At 39.7% G+C, this 25,729-nt stretch overlaps 1 protein-coding gene across 6 annotated transcripts in view; it reads left to right on the top strand.

Annotated features, from left to right (window-relative positions):
* Window positions 1-429: 429 nt before the first annotated feature.
* itga3b (integrin, alpha 3b) overlaps window positions 430-25,729 on the top strand; it is a 175,474-nt gene continuing 150,174 nt past the window's right edge. For all 6 annotated transcript variants that reach the window (XR_009442858.1, XR_009442857.1, XR_009442856.1 and 3 more), the window contains exon 1: window positions 430-700. Coding sequence is in view for 3 of the 6 variants with exons in the window: in XM_048560367.2 (XP_048416324.1) it covers window positions 516-700 (185 nt within the window). In the remaining 3 variants the exon portion in view is untranslated. The remainder of the gene's footprint in view (window positions 701-25,729) is intronic.

The raw sequence follows: 25,729 nt of genomic DNA, 5'->3' as shown, positions 1-25,729 counted from the left end.
AGAAGGGCCATTGGGCCTGAAATACAAAATCTACTTTCCAACGACAGAAGCTGCCAGACCTGTTGAGTTTTCCCAACAATTTCTATTTGTGTTTCTAATTTCCAGCATCCACAATTTTTTAATATACATATTTATCATTAGTTCATTTAACCTCGTTTGTGGTTCCTCTGCTCATGGCATCAAATTGCCAATTAACTAGTGGGACCCACAACCTGAATTTGAAATCATAATAGTCCAAGTAACTCGAGAATGGAGGCAATCATTTGATATAATTAATCCTTTCCTGGGTTTTCCCCAGGGTGAATTAAAACAAAACTGTACATCAATAGTGAGGTTTTGGAATGACATTGCCGTTTTAAGGTCTGCAAAGTGCTGAGTCGATCTGATTGAGTCGGGAAGGAAAGCCTCATCTATGCGCAGGTTTGAAGGGCAGGCGTGTACAGTGCTAGAGGGTGTGGAGAGAGACTGGGTACTTGCAGTATCACCGTGTAACTCAGACCGCCTTTGAAATCGACATGGCGCCTTATACAGCTCCTCAGTTTCAGCCCGGGCTATACCTTCTCCTATCAACCGCGGTGGCGGTCTCTTCTGCTTTTAACATCGATGTGAAGTTCCCGATCATTAAACAGGGACCACCCGGCAGCTACTTCGGATATTCGGTGGCGTTACACCGACAACTGAAAGATCAGGATCGCTACCTGTAAGTGCATTATGGATCAGGAATGAGAGAGAGAGGGAGGGAGCGGTGTGTGTGTGTGTGTGTGTGTGTGCGCGCTGGTGGCTGGCGAGGGACGGTGGGTTGCTTAGGAATTGTACCGGTGGTAGTAGTTTGTAAGTACAGGTGAAATGCTGTAAAATGGGATCGACTTTTAAAACCCGAGAACTGTTGATTGAACTTTTTAAAAAAAGAAAAAAAAGGAATGTTACTGGCTTAGTTTTAACGTTCGTTATGAAGTAGTTTTACAAATTCACATCCTTATTTGCAGCAGTTTCTATTGGAGTATTTTTAAAATCCTCTCAGTATACTACACTTCTAATACATATATACTTATATGAATGTGAGTTCCCTTCTAAACGAATAGCCTATCTTCCTGAGCCATAAACTTGATTTTTCAGCGGCTTTAACTCAGCGGGTGCTGGTCTGTTGCAAATTCTGTGCAAAGTTTAGGGAATGGAAACTTTTCAGACCGGTTGAGGCGCGGCGACGCTGGCAGATAGCTCAGAGAGCGTGAGACAGTGTACTGATTGTCATAGTCTCTTCCTGAAGCGTTATCTCCAAGTATCCCCACACCTTGTGTGTGAGTCCGGGACAACCCAGATCGCCGGCAGAAACACAATATCAATCGCTTTGCGTTTTGTTTTCTCGATTTGCCTTGCATTTCGGTGAGGAGACACCGTAAGGACTTTCTCAAATGGAGTGTGCAGTGGGAGTAGGTTGCTGACCGCTTTACGTCATGAACTGAGGATAGTGTGGAGTTGTTTCTGAATGGGGTGGGATATGGGTTTAATATACATCGCTTCCAGCAATTCTTCGGTGCGAGTGTTCCCAGTTTGAGACTTTCCCCCTGTGTCTCTGTGTGCTATGTTTGTGGAGGTGCGTTTAGACGCTCGAAGTAGTTCACTCATCTGAAACAGAAATAGAAATTGCTGGAGAAATTCAGTAGGTCTGTGCAGAGAGGGAGAGGGAGAGAAACAGTTCAATTTCCGAGTCCAGTGATAGGTCTTCGTTAGATCACAAATCTGTCCTGTCCCCGGATCGATCTGCGTGTTCTTTTGTATTCAGGTTTTCGCGGTGGAGATGGTTGGCGATGTGGTTTTAGGAGCAAGTGACCGGTGTGCTCGGGACACCTGTAATCGCAAAGTGAATGTGTTTTGTGGCTGTGCAAACTCCGGAATCACAGGGGCTCCCAAGCCCATCATCCTGTGCCTTGGGGAGTGGGAAACTTGGCTTGTTTGTCTAAGCTGAGTGCTGCTTTAATAGAAGGATAAAGGACTTATCAGCAAGACATTCCTTTCGCGGATTTGTGGGCTGGGGGAAGGGTAGCACTGCATATTTCCTTTTGCAGACACAAATTGTTGAACGTGAGACCCAGGCTTTCCCCCTCAGAGTTCACTGATCTACCTGGGGCTCCCGTGGAGACTTTAGAATTTTGTTTTCGTCTTGCATGCGTTTGTTGTAGTAGATTTCGAGAAACGTAAACTTGGGATTGGAATGGCATGTTGCTTTACAGACTGTTGCCTCACCCCTCTGCTTAATCACCCTAACGATCTGAAAAAAAAACGCATTGATCCAATTTGCTCAGTGAATCATTCACTCAGATCTGACCAGCCACACTTTCGCCAACTGCATTTATGCAGGGCTGACATTCAAGTAAAGAGTTGGGAAGTGTTTTGCCCGACCATTTTTCCGCATGGTTTGAACACAGAACTGACTTTCTCTCCTCAACTTTCGTTCCCCTTTCTTTTCTGGATGTTCTCCGCTAAACCGTGTTACCCAGTGCCACCTAATGTTTCACTGAAATGGTTGTACGCACACAGAAACTTGGATAATATCGAGCTAAGTTGATCTCCAATCCGCCTTTCATCTCATCGTTACACTGGTACATAAAGAATTTGAAACCTCCTTGTATTGCCCCCGCCTTAAAAGGGAGACCTTGAAGCAACTCCAGCTGAGAATAGGTAAACTTTGTACTGTGGTCAGGAATTCACCCTGGGGCCCTCTGCCTGTCTGCCTCAGACACCGAGGGGAACCTTGCTATTCCAATGAGAAAGGGAATGAGGGACTATGGGAAAAGGCAGAAAAGTGGAATTGAAGATTATCAGACCTGCCATGATCTCAGTGGCACAGCAGACTTGATGGGCTGAATGTTCTTTTTCAGCCCTTTGCACATTTTAGTTTTGAAAATTGTGCTACTTTTTAAAATGAGAAGTTGCCAATGCAGAATGATGAAACTGCTGTTTGGTTGCTCAGAAAATTTTGCAGATCTACAAATAAACTGTTTTAAAACAAAGAACAGCGAATACTGGAGATCTGAAACAAACAGGAACCGAAATTGCTGGAGGAACCCAACAGGTTTGGAAAGAAAACAGAGTTACCATCTTAAGCTTTGTGCCTTTTCTAATAAATTGCTTTTCCAGATGATGATTTTTCTGTCTGACCATCTGATTACTGACAGAATTCAGATATGTATCTTTTACCAAGTAGATACACATGATTAAAAATGACTGTAGCCTTTTCTCCAATTTTTACTTGTCCTACAGGCAGTGATTCACAGTGGATTCTGATTACTTGCTGATGGCTACCTGTCACTACTTCATCATTCCACAGACCATTCTTTGCACATAATTTCATCAGGGAGTGGCAACAGGTTATTCGATTATGGAAAATGTCACAGTCAAGTATGTCACTGACTTCAACTGACTTCCTTGCAGGCATACTTTCCAACAAGAGAATGCAGATTCTTTCCCCCAGGCACAGTACTGTCCTTTTATTTTGTAGTGAAGAAATGCAGATGTGGCTGCTTTTTTGCACACCTGCAGTCTCAGTTGATTTTTACTTCAATGACTATGTTGCTGGGATCAGGACAGCATAATGTATCTACTCAATCTGTTCCAGCACTCTCCAAGCTTGGCACTCTATCTCTGAGCTGAGATTCTGACCTCTTTTCGACTTCCTCAGCAACAGCAGCTACTTTTCTTTCTTTAATTGTTCCTGGGATGATGACTTTGCTGGCCATGCAGCACTTACTGCCCATCCCTAATTGCCCAGAGGGTTGTTAAGAGTCAACCACATTGCTGTGGGTCTGGAGTCACATGTAGGCCAGACCAGGTAAGGATGGCGGTTTCCTTCTCTAAAGGACGTTAGTGAATCAGATGGGTCATTCCGACAATCAACAATGGATTCACAGTCATCATTAGATTCTTGATTCCGGATATTTTATCGAATTCAAATTCCACCATCTGCCATAGTAGCATTTGAACCCGGGTCCCCAGAACATTTACTTGGTCTCTGGATTAAAAGTCCAGAGATAAAACGACCAGATTATGCCTCCCCTCTTAGTCCTGTCTCAGCTTATCTGCTAAAATCCATCTAATGACACTAACTTGCATTAAAGGCTGTCAATGAATATAATAATTAAACTTCAGGTGCTGTATTGGAATATTATAAAACAAAATATGCCACAAAAACACATAAAGATATTAGGTGAGATGACATAAAGCTTGGTCAAAGAGGTAGGTTTTGAACATATCTCAAAAGAGCAAAGTGAGACAGGAAACTGTGGACAGGGTAGTCCAAAGCTTTTGGCCTTGTCTCTAATGCTCTCTTGGCCAGTCTTACAGCTTAATTTCTCTAATGCTGAACTAATGCAAAACTCTAATGTTCAAACCTGAACACGTTCCATGTCTTGTTCACCAATGCCTTTTCCTCACTGACACCCAGTTTATCGATGCATCTGTTTTAAAGTTATCCATTTATCCATCCTGACTCTTTCTTATCTCAGTAATCCTGTGAAGCCCTACAGCCCCACGACTTCTGTTTTCCTCCAACTATGGTCTGTTGTGCATCCCTAGTTTTATTAGGCCCGCCAAGCGGCCTTCAGTTGCCTAGGTCTACCTCTGGCATTTCTTCCCTAAAACTCTTTGTTTTTCTAACTTTCTCTCCTTCAATAAGATAAGCCTTAAAACATGCCTTTGAAGAAGCTTCTGGTCATGCGTAATGACGCCACTCATATGGATCAATTAAAAATGTTGCCTGCCATTGGGAATGTTATACTGTTCTAAAAGCACTAAATAAATGTAAGGTGTTCCGCCAAACTCTGTAGTCTTCCTTTGCAATAGTATTGATGATACATACCAGTAGAAGTTTACCACACAATCTTTAAAGCCAGTGCAATAGAAGAAGAGATTCTGAAATAGCCACAACAAACAACTGATGCACATTATGCATCCTTCAGCTAGGTCAGACAAGTAATTTCATATGATCTGCTGTTTGGGACAACGTTGTGTATGGACCAGGGGAGGAAGGGTAGAGGAGCCATGTTCCCTTCTGCCTCCTGACTCAGATTTAACATGATGATCTCTGAGAGGCTGAAATCATAAAGGGTGTTATTTTGTGTTCATTTATTGCCAAGAGTGAATGCTTGAAGAGCTTTAAACAATTACACTATTGACTGTGCTGTCTGTTTAGCTGAGAAAAGTAAATAATGTGTGGGAAGTATGTGAATCTTATTTGTGGTCAGTTTTTGTAAAATTTAATTACAGGGTTGCATTACCAGCTCAATGTCTTTTGTGAATTGCTTGGCGTGGGTTGTTAATCATGCCACAGAAAAATACAAACCTTTCTTTGCACTGTCTTCTCCTGAAGACTCCAAAACGTAAAACCTCCTTACTTATAATAGAAGACTCCCATTTATGGATGGTGAATGTTGGTATCCGGTTAAGACTCTCCAAATTTTGATTATTGCAGACACTAAAGACAAAATTGCAGTACATATAACTGAACAAATATTTTATTTATTTGTCAAAGAGACAAACAGTGCACTGGAATTATTATATGGAATTCCTCAATTTGTACTATTGAATTTGGAACAACTTATTACAATTTAGATTATTTTCTAATTAGATGCACTTATTTTTTGTGACTTTATCAATGTCTCTGGAACATATTCAGTAATGCTTTTGAAAGCGGTGAAAATCAGCAGCTTTAAAGATGAAATAAATTCTGTAGGTCAGTCCATGACAAACCCATGCATGACTTTGCCCATTTCAGCATGTATTACGGTGGCAAATAAATTTGTTTTTGATGGAAGTTTCAATTTAGTTATGATGTAGGTTTTGAACAGATTATACTTTTGAAACAAAACCATGAAGCCAAATGAGCTTGTAGGGGACCCCAGAAAGAAATTAAGAGAAAGTTACATAAGTACAAGAAATACAAATAGCAGGATAAGCTGAGTGAGATCACGGACTCTCAATGTGATTTTTTTTCATTTTTACTCTGTAACTATTGCAACCCCAGACACAACCAGAACAAACCAGCAAGAAAGCAACATAGTAACATTCAGTACATAATCACTCAAATTCAGATTATAAATCCACAAATTATGCATCATAACAATGTGAAAATCTGTTTTTAAGTACTTTGTAAAAATGTTGTTTTACGTAGTCAACAATCCAATATGCCATCTGAGCTAGTCCAGCTCATGAACCCAGGTAGCAGTGGTAGCAAGGTTTGAGGGTTTTGAGTTGACTGATGTTGCACTCCATTTTGACCCATGACACGAAGGTTAGGTTTACGCAGCCTACAGCGAGAAACACTGCCATTAGATTCATAGTTTTGGTGAAGTGGCCATCGACAGAAGCCCATGGCAGGGGACGAGAGACCGAGGGACCAAGTGGATTCAGCCTGGAGCACAGTATTGGAGGAGGGGTAGTTTAGAACCCCATCTTTTGCTTCTGTGTTTCCAGTTGGGGTCTTGACTTGCAGTTTTGGAGGTGCTTTGTTAAATAGAAAAAGCTCATGTACAAGTAGATATTTGGTGTAACTGTGGGATTTTTAAAAATATTATTTACTACAAGTTTGGGTTTCTGGATTTTGAACTAGTGACTGGTGAGTTTTCTGAATGTGTGAAGTTAATAATTAATTTATAAGTATTTCTGTAGTCATGGTGAATTCTTTTAATAGGTTCTGAGTTTAGGTTTAGAGTGAATGGGTTTTGTGCACCACTACTGGAGTTTAATTTATTTTAGATTGTTTTGCGACCCAGCAATATACGTAATGGAGCCTCAAGTTTTATTAAAATTTTATGCAACTTCTTTTAAGATTAAGGGAAACACCCAGATTTTAGTGAGGGAGCGATTTTGGGTTTCAGTTTTTACTTTGAATGGAGTAACCCTGTGGAGCCCTTGTAACAGGATGGCTACATAGACTTGTGCTCCTGAGAAAGGAGGGGTACATAGTGAACTAGATTACCTTGGACTGAGGAAATGGTGTTAATCCCAGAGCAGTACTGCTGGGATAAAATCCTGAAGAGATTACTTGAAGTTGAATACATTTAAACAGATGTATGATAGCTCCAGGAAAAAGCTACTTGCAATTCCAGTCTAAGAACTGAAATTACAGTAACTTAAACCTACCAAAGTGTTAGATACGTGGATAGTAGGAACTGCAGATGCTGGAGAATTTGAGATAACAAGGTATAGAGCTGGATGAACACAGCAGACCAAGCAGCACCAGAGGAGCAGGAAAGCTGACCTTCTGAAGAAGGGTCTAGGCTTGAAACGTCAGCCTTCCTGCTGCTTACCGTGCTGCGTCCATCCAGCTCTACACTTTATGTTACTCTGGTTTGAGTATTGTATAAAAGTATTTCGATGTACAATACAAAACCTGTTTTTGTTTTGTAGTTTATAAATGAGTGTTTTGGATTAATGGGATTATACTTTATTGCGTGTTTAATAATCTCTAAATTTGGCACATAAGTAGATGGTTTGCTTTATTCTACTTTCTAGCCTAACTCTTTTTATTAATGAACCAGTTCTTCATATTAAAACAGAATCTGCTGTTATTTTTCGGCAAGAGACAACTTTGTTAAAACAAAAGCAAAACAAAACATGACCAGCCAAACCAGATTCCTAATTTGCATCTACTTGGCTGGTAATAACATAAGGTGGGATCTTAACATATTGCATAGACCAGTTGGGCAGAATGGCTTCTTTGTGTCAACATGTATATGAAGAGAACATTTCAGCTGCTGGAAATCTGAAACAAAAAACAGTGCTGTATTCAGGTGGGGAGTTAATTTTATGATTGAGGATTAATAGTCCAACTGGGAGCTATTAATTAAACACAATGTAATTTATTGTCTGTCTACTGCCTGCACTTGCGCTCTTCATTTCCTTTTATTTTGTTCCTTTTTGAGTCTACTTTCCCATTCCATAACTCATCTCTCCTCTCCTGAGTGCAAGTTTTTTATTGTTTGAGGCTACTGGGATAAATTTACAGTCATTACGAGCCGAGTCACCTTTAAACTACACATTCTCCTCCCTGTGCTAAAATTTTGCCAGTTACAGATAAGCTTCAAGTCATCTGCATAGATTGTAACTCATCATTCAGGTTGAAGCACTTCCAGTTGAAAGCAGACAATCATGACCTTTTCTGGAGCTTGTCTCAGCAATGCAATGCCTGGTAGTTATTTCAAGCCATGATTTATACAATTTCATTGACACTCTATACTTTATTATGAGGGTGTCAAGTAAATTTGGAATACATCATACAGCTTGAAATAAATACTCGCTGCCTGACCAGAATCTTGTTGGGAGGCATACACTGTCACAGCTCTCTGCTGTACTTTTTCAAACAGTTTTGCCTTCCCTGGGTGGATCATCATTTCAAGCTGTTTTAGGCATGCAGATCTATTGATTCTGTAAAGCTGAGCTAAATTCCTTCAATGGCTGCAATAGATCATTTGACTGAAGTTTATAACTATTTCCCTGAAAAACTTTTATTTTGGGTTTACCCCTAACTTGTTGTCTGATTGCAGTTCTGTGCAGTGCCTTAAGACAGTTTCTAAGTTGTTAAGGGTGCAATTTAGTCATTAGCTGAACAAGTTCTAGTCTAGTTGAGGTCATGTTTGACCCACAACGTGAGTTTTCAATCAAAAATTTGCAAGGTCATTGAAAATTTATCCATGTTTGTTACACTGCCAATTCTGTCCCTGCCTCAGTTCCCTCATGTTGCTGAAACCCTCACCCGTGCCTGTTCTTACCTCCTAATCGAACTAATCTAATACTGTTTTGACAGACCCCCAATCCCCCCAATATCTGTAAATGTAAGGTCACCCAAAACTCTGTTGCCCTAACTTGCGCCAAATCCTGTCCTCTTATCACCCCGATGCTTGCTATACAGGCTCCCAGTCAAGTAACACAAATCTTAAACAACACGGCCATCCCTTCAGTTGCCTGAGCAATAAACTGGAGTTTTGTCCCGATATCGTTCTGCCTCACAAGTACAGACATCCCTTTTAAGTCTCTCTTTAAAATCTCACTATATGATCAAGCTTTTGGTTATCCATGGTGGCTCAGTGGTTAGCACTGCTGTCTCACAACTCCAGAGACCTGTGTTTGATTCTACCCTCAGGTGACTGTTTGTGAGGAGTTTGCACTTTCTTTCTGTGTTTACGTGGATTTACTCCAGGTGCTCCAGTTTCCTTCCACAGTCCAAAGATGTGCAGGTTAGGTGGATTGTTGATGCTAAATTGTCCAGGGATGTGTAGGCTAGGTGGATTGGCCTTGGGAAATGCAGGGATACAGGGATAGGGTGGAGGGTTGGGTCTGGGTGGGATGACCTTCAGAAGTTTGGTGTGGTCTTGATGGGCTGAAAGGCCTGCTTCTACACTTTAGGGATTCTATGATCTGGTCTAATATCTCCTCATGTAGTTTTATGACATTCTGTTTCATTGTGATTTGGAATGTTCAATATGTTGAAATCACTACAATAAGCAGTCACAGCTGTCTGTAACAGTGTCAGTTAATCTCAGTCAGGGTGGCAGTGTGTGGGGTACCAAACTTGAATTATCACCCTCAGACACAGCTCAAAAGATCCAACTTCTGTTCACTAGTGGACATGTATAGACAAAATCAAACTTAGCTATGAGACATTCCATGCTAACTATTACTCATTAGACTCAATATGAACTGCACTGCAAAATGATGGCAGGGAAAAAAATAGGGATGGGAAGGCAAGGAATAAACTTTCTAGCAGTTTTGATATCAAGCACTTTGCTTTCTTCTTATAAATACATGCTATTCAGGACCATTTTTATACATATCTGTTCATTGATGTGGGCATTGCTGGTTAGGCCAGCACTTGTTGCCCACCCCTAAGAGAAACCACATTGCTATGGATCTGGATTTACTTGTATACCAGACTAAATAACAATAGTAAATTCACTTAAATAAAGAACATTAGTAAACCAGATGGGTTTTTAAATAACACTTGACAGTACATGTTTGTTGTAACAATAGTTATTTAATGAATATAAATGTCACCTTCTGTCAGGGTGGGATTTGAACCCATGGCCCTTGAACATTATCCTAGGATTTTGGATTACTCGACCAGTGACATTACTGTTACTACTACTACACAGTCACTCATTCTTCTAGGATTCATTTTGCGACAAGAGACAAGAATGTTAAAATGTTAAGAACATTTGATTTCTAGTTGCTCTAAATCTTGAACTGCTCATGTTAATGTTTATAAATGTTGGAAAAATTAATTGCCAGACCTTCTGTTGATTTATAAAAGTACGATGCAATTACACAAATTGCATAAGAAAATGCACCTAATATGTCACAATGATATAATATTTGCAATGTTCTGTACTTGCACCTCTTCTGAATACTTGACATGGTTGTCCTTTGTAAGACATTTTCTTTCAAGACCATGATAGGACATTTGTTCTTTCAGAATATTACACTTGACAGATAATTGCTGCTCTACTGTTTAAAGTGGGCAAGAAGTGCATTCCTTCATGTTTGTAGCTCTCAATTTGAACTTAATTCAAGGGCTTCAAAGGGACTAAGTCCATTTTTAATCTTCCTTCTTTCCTAATTTACATAATCTATGCTCGTTCATGGTACTTCATCAATCTACTGGAAAGGGAGCTAGCTATAAGTGCCGAATGAAATACAAATGTGTTGCCAACCAGTTGCAATGGTTGCAATGAACTGACTGCTCAATTCCTCAGGGCTGCTTAGCTCTGTTTGTTTCTCATTCTGACTGGTGGGAACATTAGTATATTGAAGATATACTAACCAATGAACCGATGTGTCCAGATATACACAATTCGTGGTATAGTCATTGGTTCATTGGTGGTGATGTTTGAATAAGATTATGCTACATTTAAGTTTTACAATCTGCTGTAACCCAAAAGGTTGTTTGGGCTCTGTTTTGTTGACATTTTTTAGGGGCTAGATGTTAATGTGTATCTAGCCATCAATTTGGTGATCTTATCCTAGGTTTGACATCACTGTAGTTATTGATATGTTAAAGCGTTTCCATGGTAATCTAAAGAGCAGTCAGTGTCTCTGTTCTAAAAGATCCATAATCTTGGAGACAGATTGAAATGAATGAGATTGAACATGACCCACTGAATAAAAGTACTATTTAGTCTGTTGGAGGTTTAACTTCAACAGCAAAGATATAGCTACACACAACATAGTTGACTTTTGCACCTTTTAAGTTGTTAGTCAGGTTAAATTAGGAGTTTATTATTTCAATTAGAGACCACAATGGATTTAAGACTATAAAACCATGTGCAGCAGACATTCCAAGAGAAGTTAAAATAACTTTTGATGTGTGAAGAGGTCTTTTATATGATGTTTGTATTGCAGAGACAGCCATAAACCTGCAGAGTAACAGCTGTTCGCCAGTGTATATCTTGAGGTGCTGACGAACTCGTAAATAATGTGAGCTTCATTCTGCTTTCTGAAGCTCCTAGCTTTAGTCTGGTAATGTGACACTTCTGGATTTCCACTGGTTAGATTCTACCATTTTGAAAGGTTTATGGGAACTAGCACAGACATTATTGGTTATTTTAGAATGGCTCAGTTTGTGTCATATCGACATGTTAAACTCCACCCCGATTCCCAATTTTGTCCACCATTTGAGGGCTTTTTCGTTTTTTTTTGTTTTTTCACATTTTCTTCAAGGATCATTTGTGTTACATTACTAGCTGCTTTCAAATTAGTTCCTGGCCTTTTGTAAATACACTGTTTGCATCCTACAACTTTTCTCAGCTTAAAATCTTCCCTGCCTGCACCTTTGGTTTAAAGATCAGTGGATGGGGCTATTGCATGCTGTCTCATTCAACTCCCATTTGGATTCTGCCTCAAGGTGCTTGCGAACATGTATGTTAAGATGCTATTTCATTTTCTGGTTTGTGGTTGATTTTGGGTTTAGTAATGTAAACAGCAGGTAGAAAAAGACATTCAGATCAATGGTAGTCATATTGTGCTGAACTACAGCGCCTTCCTCTGGTTTGAAATTTTAAAATGAGTTTAATCTTAGCAGGGAGATTAGTTTGCTCTTTGTAGATGTGTCTTCCAGTGTGATTTTTGGGTGGAAAGTAAAAGGCTGATATAATAAAATCCACAAGAGGGTAGTCGATTTGTCATTTTGCACCCTATGAGAGCTAGCTGTGGCATCACAGTTTTCCCATGTTTGTGTGCCATCTTAAACTCAACTACTTCAACGTCTTCTGTAGATAAGACCCTACTATTATAATTTATTTAGTTAGAAGGTAAGGGTTAAACCAGGAACCTAATGTATTTTGATAAGTGCTATCAGTTTTGTTTAAAATGGTAAACAAAATGGCTAAAACCTTTCAGAGTTATGATTAAATAAATTAAATGGATTTTATATTAATAAGTAGCCAGCCAAAAACTTAACATTGCAAGAATGTGAAGGAGGCAAGAAAGGTGGAGTGACAGTGCAGTTCATGGAGGAAATCCCAGATTATGTGACCCTCACAACCACGGATGAAGGAGCAATGAGACATACAAATGCGCACGAGACACAGTCAAAATAAAGAATTTTGAGGGAACTAGACTGGAAGATTTTGGAGTAGAGAGGAGGCAAGTCCATGAATTGAACTAACATATGGATATTAAATGAGATCAATAATTTCACTTACAAAATGACAACATTTATGTGGGTTTATTGGTGAAATTACATAATTTTTTGTTATGAAGAGTTTTGAAATTGCAGATTTACATTTGTCAGAAGCAATTTACAGTTTCCAACTCACTCTATTGGCAAACATAATTTACTGTTTATGGAATTGTCATAATTTACTTCAACATTTCATCAAGTGAGAAGGAAAGTTGTGATGTGTTTTGCTGATGCTTAGAAGACAGGATCTTAAACACAATATTATGATACATTCACAATGGAATGTAAACAGATCATGTGAAAGTATGAAAGATCCATGATAGGCCCAGAATCATTATGTTCTGGAACAAAGCTCAGTATTTCTGTCTCTAAGTTTTTATAACATTTCTTTGATAACAATATATTCATTTTGATAATGTTTTCATGGTTTTTCAAAGATTTAGATGCAATGATGTACAAATATCTGTCCTAATGTACCTCTACCATGAGGCACGTACCCTGGAAGCAGACATCTCAACCTTCGCTTTAATAAAGTCCTTGTGTTGAACACACTGCGGTTTTGTACACTTGAAACATGGTGTCAGAGGTGGTGAGTGCGCAGGGCTGAAATAAAAAGCATAGTTACAAAGCTATGAGCTACCAAGAAAAAAAAGACCAAAGATTTCAATGAAATCACCACTTAAGAGAAAATGGCTGTAGCTTTTCCCCTACCCATTCTTGTTCAACTGTTGGGATTATGAGGTGGAACTGGGAATTCTTCCATGAACAATGCCACAATTATGCAGGTTGAGCAAATCAGAAGATTTGAGAAGAGACTGTTTCGAAATTAATTCCACAAAAAAATCTCTCAGAAGCAGAAAAAAAACAATACAACAAAACTTTTAAAAACATGATGTGCAGCTTAGGAGGATTGGTCGTGTTTAATTGCACTGTAGTGTCCAGAGATGTGCAGGCTAGGTGTCTTAGCCATTGTTAATGCAGGGTTATAGTAGGGGTACAGGATGTAATGGATGCTGTTGAGAGGATCGGTGCAGACTCGATGGGCTGAATGGCTTCTTTCCACACTGTAGGCATTCTATGATTCTGTACTTTTGAGTTCCAAGTGAACTGGAAGTTCTAACCATACATAATCATTACAAGGGAACAAAGTAAAAAGAAGTCCTTTAGGAGAGATTGTATAGTAATATATTTAATAGTATGTGCATAGATATGTGCAAAGTGACTCAATATGACAATCCAAAACTGAAGTCATTAGAGGTATGGTTATGGCTATTTGATGGCACAATACGTATGCCAAGACGACAGATTATGTATAAGACCAATGCAATGCATGAACAAGGACCTGGGGTTTTTGGTCATAGTTGACAAGTAAATACCACTAATGTAAGCTGGCGCACGTTTAATGCTAGGACTGATAATCCTCAATGTGTTCAAGATTTTGCAAGTGTCATAGCACACCAAACCATTGGCACCTCTTAGATGAATACAAAGAAATGCTGAGAGGGTTAGGATGTCTTCCAGGAGGACGTTATCTTGAAATAGATAAGAGTACAAGATCAAGCCCTGATATGAAAGGATCATGTTAAACTAGAAAGAGTGCAGGAGAGGTTTACTTGGATGCTACCAGTACTGGATGCTTTGAGTTAAAGAAGAGGTTGTACAGGCTGGAACTTTTTTCCCTGGAATGTGATGAAGGATGACCTTATAGAGGTGTATAAAATCATGAGACACATGGATACAATAGATAGCCAGCAGCTTTTCTCCATGGACCGGGGAGATATTCTAAAATTAGACAGCATGGGCTTAAGCTGAGAGGGGAGAGATATAAAAAGATCCAGAGGGGGATTTTGTTCACACAATGGGTTATGAGTACCTGGAACGGGCTGCCAGAGGTAATCGTGGAGAGAAATATAAGGTCATTTAAGAACATCGGGACAGGTACATGGATGGGATAAGTATAGCAGGATATGGACCAAATGTCAGCAAATGGAACTAGTTTACTTGATACAACTGGACAGGACAAGTTGGGCAGAAGGGCTTGTTTCAGTCTTCCAGACCTCTATAACCCATTCAGCACCTTTCAAGGAAAATTCCAGCTTCATTTTAAACGAAACATAAAATGGAAGAGCTGGAAAAGAATTAAGTATTCAAGAAAGTGGCAACTCCTACAGAATGGATTAACAATTCGGTAGCAGTGGAAAAATCTGAAAAGCTGAGAGAATACATTGACCCAATGAATGTAAATAGAGCCCTGGAGAAATTTCACTTCCTGGTGCAAAGCATTGACTTCTTCCCTGAACAGAGCTATGGTGGATGATCTGCTAGTTACGAATGTGGAGACACAAAGGAATACGTCACTGCTGACCATGATCAAAATCTTGCGTGACAGCTCAGCAGAACTTGCCAGGTGTACCTGAAGTTGAATAAGAATAAAATTAAAACTTAAGACCATATACTGACAGCAAAAAGCTTTTGTCTAGGCTTCAAATTGGTACAAACTGTAACAGTTATGCAGTGAATAACAGACATATAAGCAGTAGAAAGCTTTCTTGGATTTTTCAACTATTTGGCAAAATTCTTGCCTAATTTGTCATCTAGCATGAGCCAGTGTACCAACTCACGGTTAAGGATGTGCAATGATATTGGTACATAGAACAAGAAGCAATATTCATTAAACTCAAGCCACAAGTGATAGCAATGATAGTGCTGAACTGCTACAACATAAATGACCAAGTCACTTAGCAGTGTGATATTAGAATCGTAGAGATGTGCAGCCCAGAAGCAGACCCTTCAGTCCGACTCATCCATGCTGACCAGATATCCTAAATTAATCTAGTCCCATTTGCCAGCATTTGACCCATATCCCTCTAAACCATTCCTATTCGTATATCTGTCTGGATACCATTTTAAATGTTGTAATTGTACCATCTTCCACCACGACCACTGACAACTTATTCCGTGCGCACACCACATTCTGTGTGAAAAACAGCCATTCAGGTCCCTTTTATACCTTTACCCCCCCTCACCTTAAACCTATGCCCTCTAGTTTTGGACCACTTTACCCTGGGAACAAAGTCCTTGGCTGTTCACCCTATCCATTCCCTCATGATGAGTACCAAGACAGGACTTGGAAGATCCCTAATACAGTAAAGTCAACCAGCTGCATTTGCATGCAGTGCACTAACACAAGCAAAAAGACCATAAAGAAAAGAAAGACCTTACACATGATGAAGACTGAGTGCCTAACCATTGTGTCGGCTTGAGCATTTTTGTTAACACCCCTACTTGGAGGAGACAAAGTGACCATCAAGTCTGGTCGCAAGCCACTTCAGAGCATTTTTCTCAAGCTGCTACTATCTGCTCCAAAGAATCTTTGAAAATTTTTCCTCCAGTTACAGAAATAACAGCTGGATATGATATGCAAGCAAAGGAGGCAGGTGCATATTGCAGACTTGTTTTATCAAGAGCAGTCTTCTTGGTGAAAAATTTGGATGGTGCTACAACGGTGTCCGAAATCTTTCTGATTCAATGTGAAGCAGCAGATTTGTCATGCACTGGAAGTCATCAATCAAGCAGTGATGCTGAACATAACAGGCAAGTGCCTTGCTCTCAAACAAACTACTCAACAAGATGCAAATCTCCAAGAGTTGCAGGAGTTAATGACAAAAGTGTTAATGATGACCATAGTGCATCAAAAACAAGCCTGTTACTATAATAGCATATTAGGCAGATAGAGATAAATTGACCGCCAGGGATGGCATATTGTACAAAGGAAGTAGAGTAATTATCCTGAAGGAGTTGAGAGAAGAGATGCTAAAGCACATCCATGCGAGACACCAAGAAATTGAATTAAGTCTGTGAAAAGCAAGAGATTTGCTCTATTGGCCAAACATGAGCAATAAAATCAAGGAACAATTCAGTCAGTGCAGTGCTTGAATTGAATACTTAAATAAGCAAGCTGCAAATGACACATTACATCATGGAGAGACCATGGAAGAAGCTGAGAGTAGATCTGTTCACACTCACAGGTACTGGTTGTCTTTTCACAAGTCGACAATGATTCTGACTTTTAGGAGATGGACCAGTTGACTTCAGTGATTAAATACACATTGTCAGGTGTCTAAAATCACATTTAGCTGTTATGACATTCTCAATATTATCATGATTGTTAATGGTCCTCATGGTGAAGAATTGAGTTGAATCATCTCCACATTATACCCAGTAAAACTGAGAGGGTGATGGAAATCGCTAAAGATATTGAACAAGTCTCAAAGATATACACAAGAGAATCTTTATGTGAAGAAACACACCTACTGATGGTGTGGAAAATAGCCCAGTAAAAAGATGAAAGTTACACCACAAACAAACTACATTTGCACTAGTTAAAATAGCTACTCAGGCCAGAAGCAGTAACAGGTGAAAAATCTTAACTTTCACTTCAGTCAATCCTCATGTTGAGTACACTGCTATGTTATGCAGATAACACACCGATTTTTGTATTTCTGCATGCTGCGTGTTTCCATTTTTTATAAAATCTTTGATAATTTACCCATCTGGGTAAATCTTTAAAGCGTCTTCAGAGAAAATGCTGCTTGCCAATGCTTTCAAAGATCTGGAGGTGCCAGTGTTTCATTGGGGTGGACAAGGTCAAAAGTCACACAACACCAGGTTATAGTCCAACAGCTTTATTTGAAATCATAGGCTTTTGGAGTGCACTCTCCACCTGACGAAGGAGCAGCACTCCAAAAGCTTGTGATTTCAAATAAACCCATTGGTCTATAACCTCATGTTGTATGACTTCTGACCTTTTCAAAGATCAGCCAGCCATTGGGAAGTGGCTGTTTTTCTCATTGGCTTTAGACTAGTGATGGGTCTAGCCCATGTATGCCGGAGTTATGCTGATGTCTGATCAATGTTGATACCTGTTTTGCACCTGCTCAAACAAGGGCACAGTGCAGAGCAAGAGCTAAGCGTCAGAGCTACTTGCCAGTGGTGGAAGTGAGGGGTGGATTCAAACCAGGTGGAATGCTTGATTAGTGGATTAGATCAAACAAAGTATTAACTAGGTATTAGAAAACAGATGTTGGTGGCAGACTGTTCTTTATCCATTTATCTTTCTTCTGTGGCTATCATTGGTACTGGTGAAGAGTTACTAAATTTTATAATGAGGCAAAATAATGGTTAATCTCAAAACTCCAGATCAAAAGGACTCAGAACAATCAAGGGTAAGAAAACCAGTTTTTCTTTTATTAGGGCATCAACAGTGTTGTTTGTCATCAAACTATATTTTGAATAAGCCCCAATCATTTTTGTCTTATGCTTGTTTAATTATTCTAAACACCTTAATCAAACATAGTTGCCCTTTACAGAAGACAAAAGTACAGAACACATACACATGCTAGTACCTTGAACGATGCTGCAGGTTCACTCTAGTTATTAATCCGTGCTGTTTACATTGCTGGAAACCTCAAACTTTTCAAATGCAATGGAGCAGGCAGTGAGCCAGGTTGCCAAGGTTGGTGGTTTTGAGTCCTCACACGGGCCTTCTTTGTTACATGTAGACACATGCAAAATAGAGGAAGGTGTGTTCTCTGGTGTCAGACCTTGTCTGCATTCTGACTGCCAGAATACAGGTATCAGATAAACCGGTCTAAAATGCATGGCCCCAGGGTGAGTTCTCATACTCCAGTAATCTTTGCCTGAAGTTAAAATAATAGCAAATGCCCTAACAAACCTAATTTTAAAAAAAAACATAATTTTCAGTTCCCTTTTCAACAGTATTTTACATCAAGTTTTACTTAGGTCTTGGCTTCAGTAGTTTTGTATTGTTGCTGACAGAGTTGTCAATAATTCTACTGTAAAGAATTTGCCTAGCTTTACAGTTTTTTTTAACGTGGAGTCTTTTATATCATTGCAAAAGATAAGCCTTCCAATTCAGGTTGACAACTACGGTGGTATGTGACCTTGGAGGCTCATCACATGACCAGCTGTGCTGTCTGAAAAAATTATTTATTCCCATTTCTACAATTTTAAGCAAAACATAAAAAGAAAATAGAAGAAACTTTTTCTTCTGTCTTCACCCTGTGATTATTTTTCTTCCCAAGTGATTAATATTTTAATTATATGTTTTGAGTCTTTGAGCAAAGCACCTCCACTGCTTCACAAAAGGCCTCCATTTTGAAGCTGATATTCAAAGAGTCTTTTCCTTCTGTTATACTTTAGAGCCCATAAGTTGATTAAAATAGTTCTGGAATTTACAATTACTGGATAAATATACACTTAAATTGAATTTAAAGCAGTGACAATAAATTAATGTGCTTTATAATCTGATACACTGTAGGATTCTTTGTGGGGAATGGTTATCCTATTAGTTATCTTCAATTATATACCGTGCAGGCTAGTCTGGAAATACTATTTTTGCTGTGAATCTTAGCTCCGAGTTAGATTGCAGACACAACATAGTGAGGCAGAGAAACCGAGATAGGACATGATAAAACAGCTCAATGTACCACAGTCAATGTGATTAATGTAACAAGCTAAGTGCTACTTTACATTCACGTGCACAGCTACAATATGTCAGCCAATTCCTGAACTGTCAGATGGGGCTTTAGATTGGTATCAGGAACCTTTAAAATTTGAATTTTCTCTGTGTAATACCTGCATAGATGCAGAGTGGCAACAACTTTCTTAAAGGTGTAATTTTCACAATGAGTACCCAGCATACAAGTAGAAGTAATTTTCTTTTTGGTGCAATGGGTTAGAAAATCTTCTCAAATTCGGGCCCTAGGCTCAGAGCCCACCCAGAATGTGGAAGAAAAATTGTTCCTCTTTGCTGACGATTAAAATCCAACTTGGAATGAGCTTCTGGAATCAAAAGCTAGTTTCTGATGTATGTGGGTCTAAACCACAAACCTGGTCATGATTGACTTTGTACAGGAATAGGGCAGAGTACAGTTTGGTCGGTATGATAGGTAGTGGAGGTCTTGTGGCATATTGGATTGTGTACATGGCCTCTGAACCAGAAGATCTGGCTTCAAGTCTCAATCCAGGTCCTGATGGCCAAATTTCGCAATGGAGCCAAACTCAACATGTTAATCTTAACAAAAGAACAGTGACTGCTGGTGAGAAAATTGGAGCCTCTGACATCATTAACTATTACTCCAAGCTACAACATGCATCTAAGCATGTATGTTGCCACAGCAACTTAGATTCCTATGGGGATGGTGGTAGGGCTCATCCGTGCCATCCACTTTTCTTTCCATTTCTTTTTTTTTCTCTCTCTTTTCCCCCTTGTTTATTTTACTTACTACTTGTTGAAGCTCTTGGTTGCGACGATTGCATCAGCGGAAACAAGTGGGCCCAGCACAGACTCATGATGGGGTAGGAGGCATAGTTTGGGTTCCTGGCAGATTCTGTATCCACGAGGTGGTCCTAGCGCCTGATTCATAACTGCTGCAATGGAGACGAGTTTGGAAGCCCAGGAACATCGACGTCCAGCGAAGGTTCATGGGAACGGCGGCAAGTTTGGGTCCAGTACAAGTTTCAGCGGCATAGATGAGGTGGGTCAGAGGTGGATTTCAGGCAGCATTGGAGTCGAATTTGGGCTGGTGTGGTACCCATTGGCATCGGTGGCGTCTCTGTTGGCGAGGTCCGACTAGGACCCATAGTTGCGAGGGCATTAGTGGAGACGAGATGGCACTGAAGAGTGGTGACTTGCACTCTAGTAGAAGCGGGGACTTACGCCAGGCCACTAGACCCATGGCATACAGCGAAGCACTTAACAAGGACTAGAGTTGAATACTTTTTTTTTGTTTACTTTTCTGCCTTTACATTCTATGCTTCGGCTTATTTTTCTGTATCTTTGGATAGTGCAGTGAGTGGCAACACTATAAAACACTTTTCAGTGTATTTTGTGACAAAATACTTGTGAGAATAAATTAATCAAATCTGATAAGGGATCAATTTGTACCAGTGGCTCAGGATTCAATCCCAATTTTGCCAGAGTGGATTTGGGACTTGGTCCCTTCCCGTGCTCCGGGTGGGGATTGCAGCATTTTTCAATCAGAGATTTGAGGACAAACTCAAAATGTCCAAATTGAATCGCAGGGCATATTTTTCCATTTTCATTGGGTGTCTTGTTCATTACTCAAGAGATGGCAAGACAGCCTCACTGACTAATTACATTGAGTTTTGCCATAAATTTCCTCCAATTAGGCAGATTAGAGGGCAGTGGTGGACCTTTCTTCCTGAAGAAAAATCCCTGGGAACAGATGTCCCATCTATTGAGAACATTGCGAGGACCAAGACATCAGTTGTATGTCTGCTTGAGGGTTCCCTGGTGTTGGAGGTCACTGGGGGTTTGGGGCCGGAGGTGTCAGAAATGAGCTAAAGGTGCGGGATGGCAGCAGGCGATTGATCTTAACAGCAACCTTTCTGCATCATGTCTGTACCTTCGATAATACACAAATGATTGTGAGACTCCAACCCCTGCCACCCAAACATTGAAGGGCAGCCTATTCTAACCATCTAAAAGTCACGTGGAGCAGCCTCTTTTATTTATGTCACCTGGAGGAAGGTCATTAATGGACTTCATGATCAGAACTTAATTTAAATGGAGAAGGGAAGATGGTTGAGTTGTGTTTGTCATCCTACCTCTCCCTTCCAAATGAAGTTGCCTTTCCGTCTGAGTGATGAATTGCAGTTCTTCCCAGGTGGAGTACAATCTAAATCTCCAAATCAATCTCCAATTTTAACAAAACCAAGAAATAACAGTTTGTGAACACAAACACTAAAATCCGACATCACATTCATGATTGCAGAATTTCAGCTCCTAATGCCAGCAGTTATTTTTGGCAGGTCCGGTTTAAAAAGAGCATTTCCTTAAAAGACTCTGACGTACAGCTTTTTCAAAACCAGGGTCCTGTTTAAAGCATGTTGGACCCAAACAACTATTTGGGTGGGATGCTCTTTGAAGGGTCAGTGCAGATTTGGGAGTCTAAATGACCTTCCCAGCATTGTAGGGATTCCATGATTAAAATAATCTGTGGTTTTTTTGTGATTTTTGATTGAGGGATATAGTGGCCTGGATACTGGGAAGTTCTCTTTTGCTCTTCATTTCAATAGAACCTTGAAATCTCCCACATCCACCAAAGTTGTTTGATAGATAGCAATTCCAACAGTGCAATCCTCCTCCCTGAAGTACACACTCACCTTATTTGTGTTTTTGTCCCTGGAGTGGGACACAGAACCAATGATTCCAAGACAAGAATGTTACCAGCTAAGTTACAGTGGTATCTTAAATGTTGCTTTCACTTATTGTCCACATTGCAGTGAGACGTGCAGTCTTAGTAAAGTGCTGACCATAACAAGTGAAGTTGAACTACCAGTTACATAAAGTAAAATATTTTAACTGATGGAGTTCTCATGCACATTCAGTGAGGGTAATCCCCTCCCATATCTGAACAGGAAGCTCTAACGTCTGAACAGAATCCCTATAAAACTTGCCCAGTTCCAATTTTAAAAAGAAGAGAGATGGGAAAACAATCTGTTCAAAAGAGGCAGGTACTTATTTAAATATTTCAGTGAGTGCCTCAAATTTCAGCTCTTCCTTAAATTCTGCTAAATGAGAGTTTCACCCTTTTCCCAAAACAACCCACTTAGACTTACCAGAAAGGCTTCTTCAGGCCACCTGCGGATCTCTCATCCCTGTGATAATTTCATCCATTCCTCCTCTGTCTCCAGCTCCTGTAGTTAGCTTTAAAACCACTCTGTACTCAATATCTAGCCATGCAACTGTGAAGATACTGGTCAAGCCAGATGCAAGCTGTCAATTTTAATAAGAAGATTCTGGGAATATTGCAACACTGCAATTCAAAAGGCACATCATGCATTGAAATAAACGGGTGGCCTTCAAATAATTCAGAGAAACAATTGATAACCTCAGTTTCTCCATTTTGGTACCAGCCCCCAGATGTTAGTAAGGAGGTCTTCGCAGGGTGGACAGGGCTCTTTCTGTCATTGGCTTTTCTGGTGCCTAGGAGGATGCCAAGTAATCCATCCGGTTTCATTTCTTTGAGGCTTTGTATAGCAGTTGGTACAACTAAATGGCTTGCTAGGCCATTTCAGTGCGTAGTTGAGAGTCAACCACACTGCTGTGGGTCTGGAATCACATGTAGACTAGACCAGGTGAGGGTGGCAGATTTCCTTCCTTAAAGAACACTAATGAACCAGATGATCCTCAAACAGCACCTTCCAAACAAATGGCTATTTCCATCTAGAAGGTCCAGCACAGCAGATACATGGGAACACCACCATCTTCAATTTCTCGTCCAATCTACTTACTTCCCTAACTTTGAAATATATCACAGTTCCTTCACTGTTGCAGTGTCAAAACCCTGCAATTTCCTCCCTAGTGGCATTATAGATCAACCCAAAGCAAGTGGTCTATGGCAGTTCAAGAAGGCAGCTCACCACCATCTTCTGAAGTGCAACTGGGGACACACAATAAGTGCATTGCCAGAGATGCCTATGCCCTATAAATGAATTTTAAAAAGTCTAGTAGCTATCCTTATCAGGGTCAGAAAAATAAGAAATTTTCAGTTTTGCTTTAAAATATGCATTGATTTTGCCACTGTAACGTTATCTGACCCTTTGAAAAGGAATAGATGGACGGAAAGCCATCTTTTGAAAACTTACACCGTCACACTTGAAAAATCTTTCTTGGCTGAAATGCCTAACAGTGAGTGAAAGAGGTTCTTCAGTTTATTTTAACATGTTGCAAAACATTTTCTCTCCATCTCTAGGTTAGTTTTACTTCCTATGGTTTGTAACTCAATATGCAAATTGAAGCATTCCACAATTTGCATCACTGCTCTTTTAATATGTAACTTACCTGTCAAGTTAAAAAGTTTCAGTGCCTTGGCTTACTCACAGACTCAGACAAGTTTGAGTTAATTCAATAGAATGCAGAATGCCGGGGGAACATTGGAAGTAAAATATACAGCATGGTAAATTGCAATACTAAATGCTGGCAAGAGAAAAATCAACAGAAATGTGATAGAGATCCTCCTAAATCCCATTGGGTTTTTCACATAGCAGAGTGAACCAGGGCAGATTGGGTCAATGATCCTGAAGTCCTGCTCAAACAACCTTTTGTGTTTAATGTAGAAATGGCAAAAAAAATCTCAAAGCATATTAGAAACTAGATAAGAATGTACTGGAAGTAAATGATAGTATTAAATAGCAGCTAAAAAAAATCTTGCTTTTGAAATGACCTTGTATGGAATCTGCAGACAACACAGCTGCTTGATAAACCAAATGAACAATCAACAAATTGGAAGATGTTGACTGAAATCAGTCAACAGCATTACAGATTTGGAGGATTAAGCACAAATAGCTCCCTCACTGGCCAATTAGTGATTAAGGTCCTATGTCATCAATTATTAGTTTTCAGCTCATTTTCTGTGAATGCTTTAAGCTTTCAAAATTTTGTGCAAATCAGTCCTTTTGGGCAGATAAAGATTGACAATAAATTTGAAATTTTGGATCTTGTAGTGCAGAGAAATGATACCAGTCTTCTTTTCAGGGAGAAGTAGTGATAGTTTCTCAGAACATTTAAGTCAAATGAGACAAAGTTCAAACTCCCCACACGGTCTTTTCAGATGTTTGGACCCGTAGTTTATACAAATATTTAAAATGCAGACTCTGCCACCTGAGTCCTCGAGCATTTTAATGCTTGGGAGAGCAGCTGATGCATGTAGTATAAACTGTTGTCATACCGTAAGAATTGGGCCCAACCTTTGCAACTCAGGGGTGACATCACAGTTGTCTCACTGATTCCAAATGCTGCCCGCAAGAATGATTACTGTGATGTAATCTTTTCCTGTCCTGATGTTGAGTGAAATCAGACATTAAGCAAGGGAAGCAAATGTGTCGAGCACATTATTCCATCAGGTTGAGTAAGAAATAATTATTTTAAAGAACTTTCACTACAGCAAAGTACATTTAGTATTGTGATTGGTTGGCTCACCGAGCTGGTTCATTGTTTCGCAGAAGTTTCATTACCCTGCTGGGTAACATCATCAACGCAGCCTCCGATGAGGTAATCCAGCTCAACGGACACCAGAGTTTAAATAATGGGCAGGAAAACACAGCAGCACTTCATCGGAGGCTGCACTGATGATGTTACCCAGCAGGTAATGAAACGTCTATGAAACAATGAACCAGCTCGGCGAGCCATCCAACCACAACATCCACAACCCGAGCTACAAATCTACTCTAAAATGCTTAGTATGTTTCACTTAAGGGAAAAATAAATTTTGTGGAGATACTTTGTGACTGAAGGTACTACTGAAATATTTTGAAACTGGAATTTGTCCAAATGGAGAAATTACATGGATAAATATCAAATTAATTCTTCAGAAGCAGAGGCGTATCTCAGTAATTATTAACACAGTGTGCCATTAAAAACCCAATCATCCAACTGGCTGAAACATTTCCAAAAGTTTTTACAACATTATGCATGGTGTAAAGGGCAGGTTGTCACTGGTTTAGTAATTTCCAATGAATTTCAGTCTATTGATATTTCAACAATGCACCCACAGAGAAACATTGATTCACTAACAGCATTTCCTGGAATTCTAAATTTAACAGTGCATTGTATACAGCTTCTTGAGAATAATGGTGAACTTTACTGTTTTGTGACCATTATCATCACGAACTCCAGGCCTCAATTCTTCAACTAAATAGTTCACAAGATCAGTTGCAGTGACTAGCCCTGATTAAAAGCAAAGCATATGACTTTATTAATGATCTTTCCTAATTAGCCATCTGTAATTCAGATTTTCACAAGCATAAAACTATACTTTGCTTCAATGACCCATTCTCAGAGATGTGGAATCATGAAAGCAATTTAGTTATATACAAAAAGTGCACACTCTCACTGCCATTCACCACAGTGAGAGATCCTAATAGAAAATGAAGCAGCTTTGCACCATCATAAGCAGGTATTGTGAAGAATGGATGTGCAATTTATCACTTGTTGCTCAGTCCCAATAATTT

Source organism: Stegostoma tigrinum, chromosome 31, assembly GCF_030684315.1.
Source record: "Stegostoma tigrinum isolate sSteTig4 chromosome 31, sSteTig4.hap1, whole genome shotgun sequence".
Taxonomy (NCBI): domain Eukaryota; kingdom Metazoa; phylum Chordata; class Chondrichthyes; order Orectolobiformes; family Stegostomatidae; genus Stegostoma; species Stegostoma tigrinum.
This window is presented reverse-complemented; position numbering and strand designations above follow the sequence as displayed.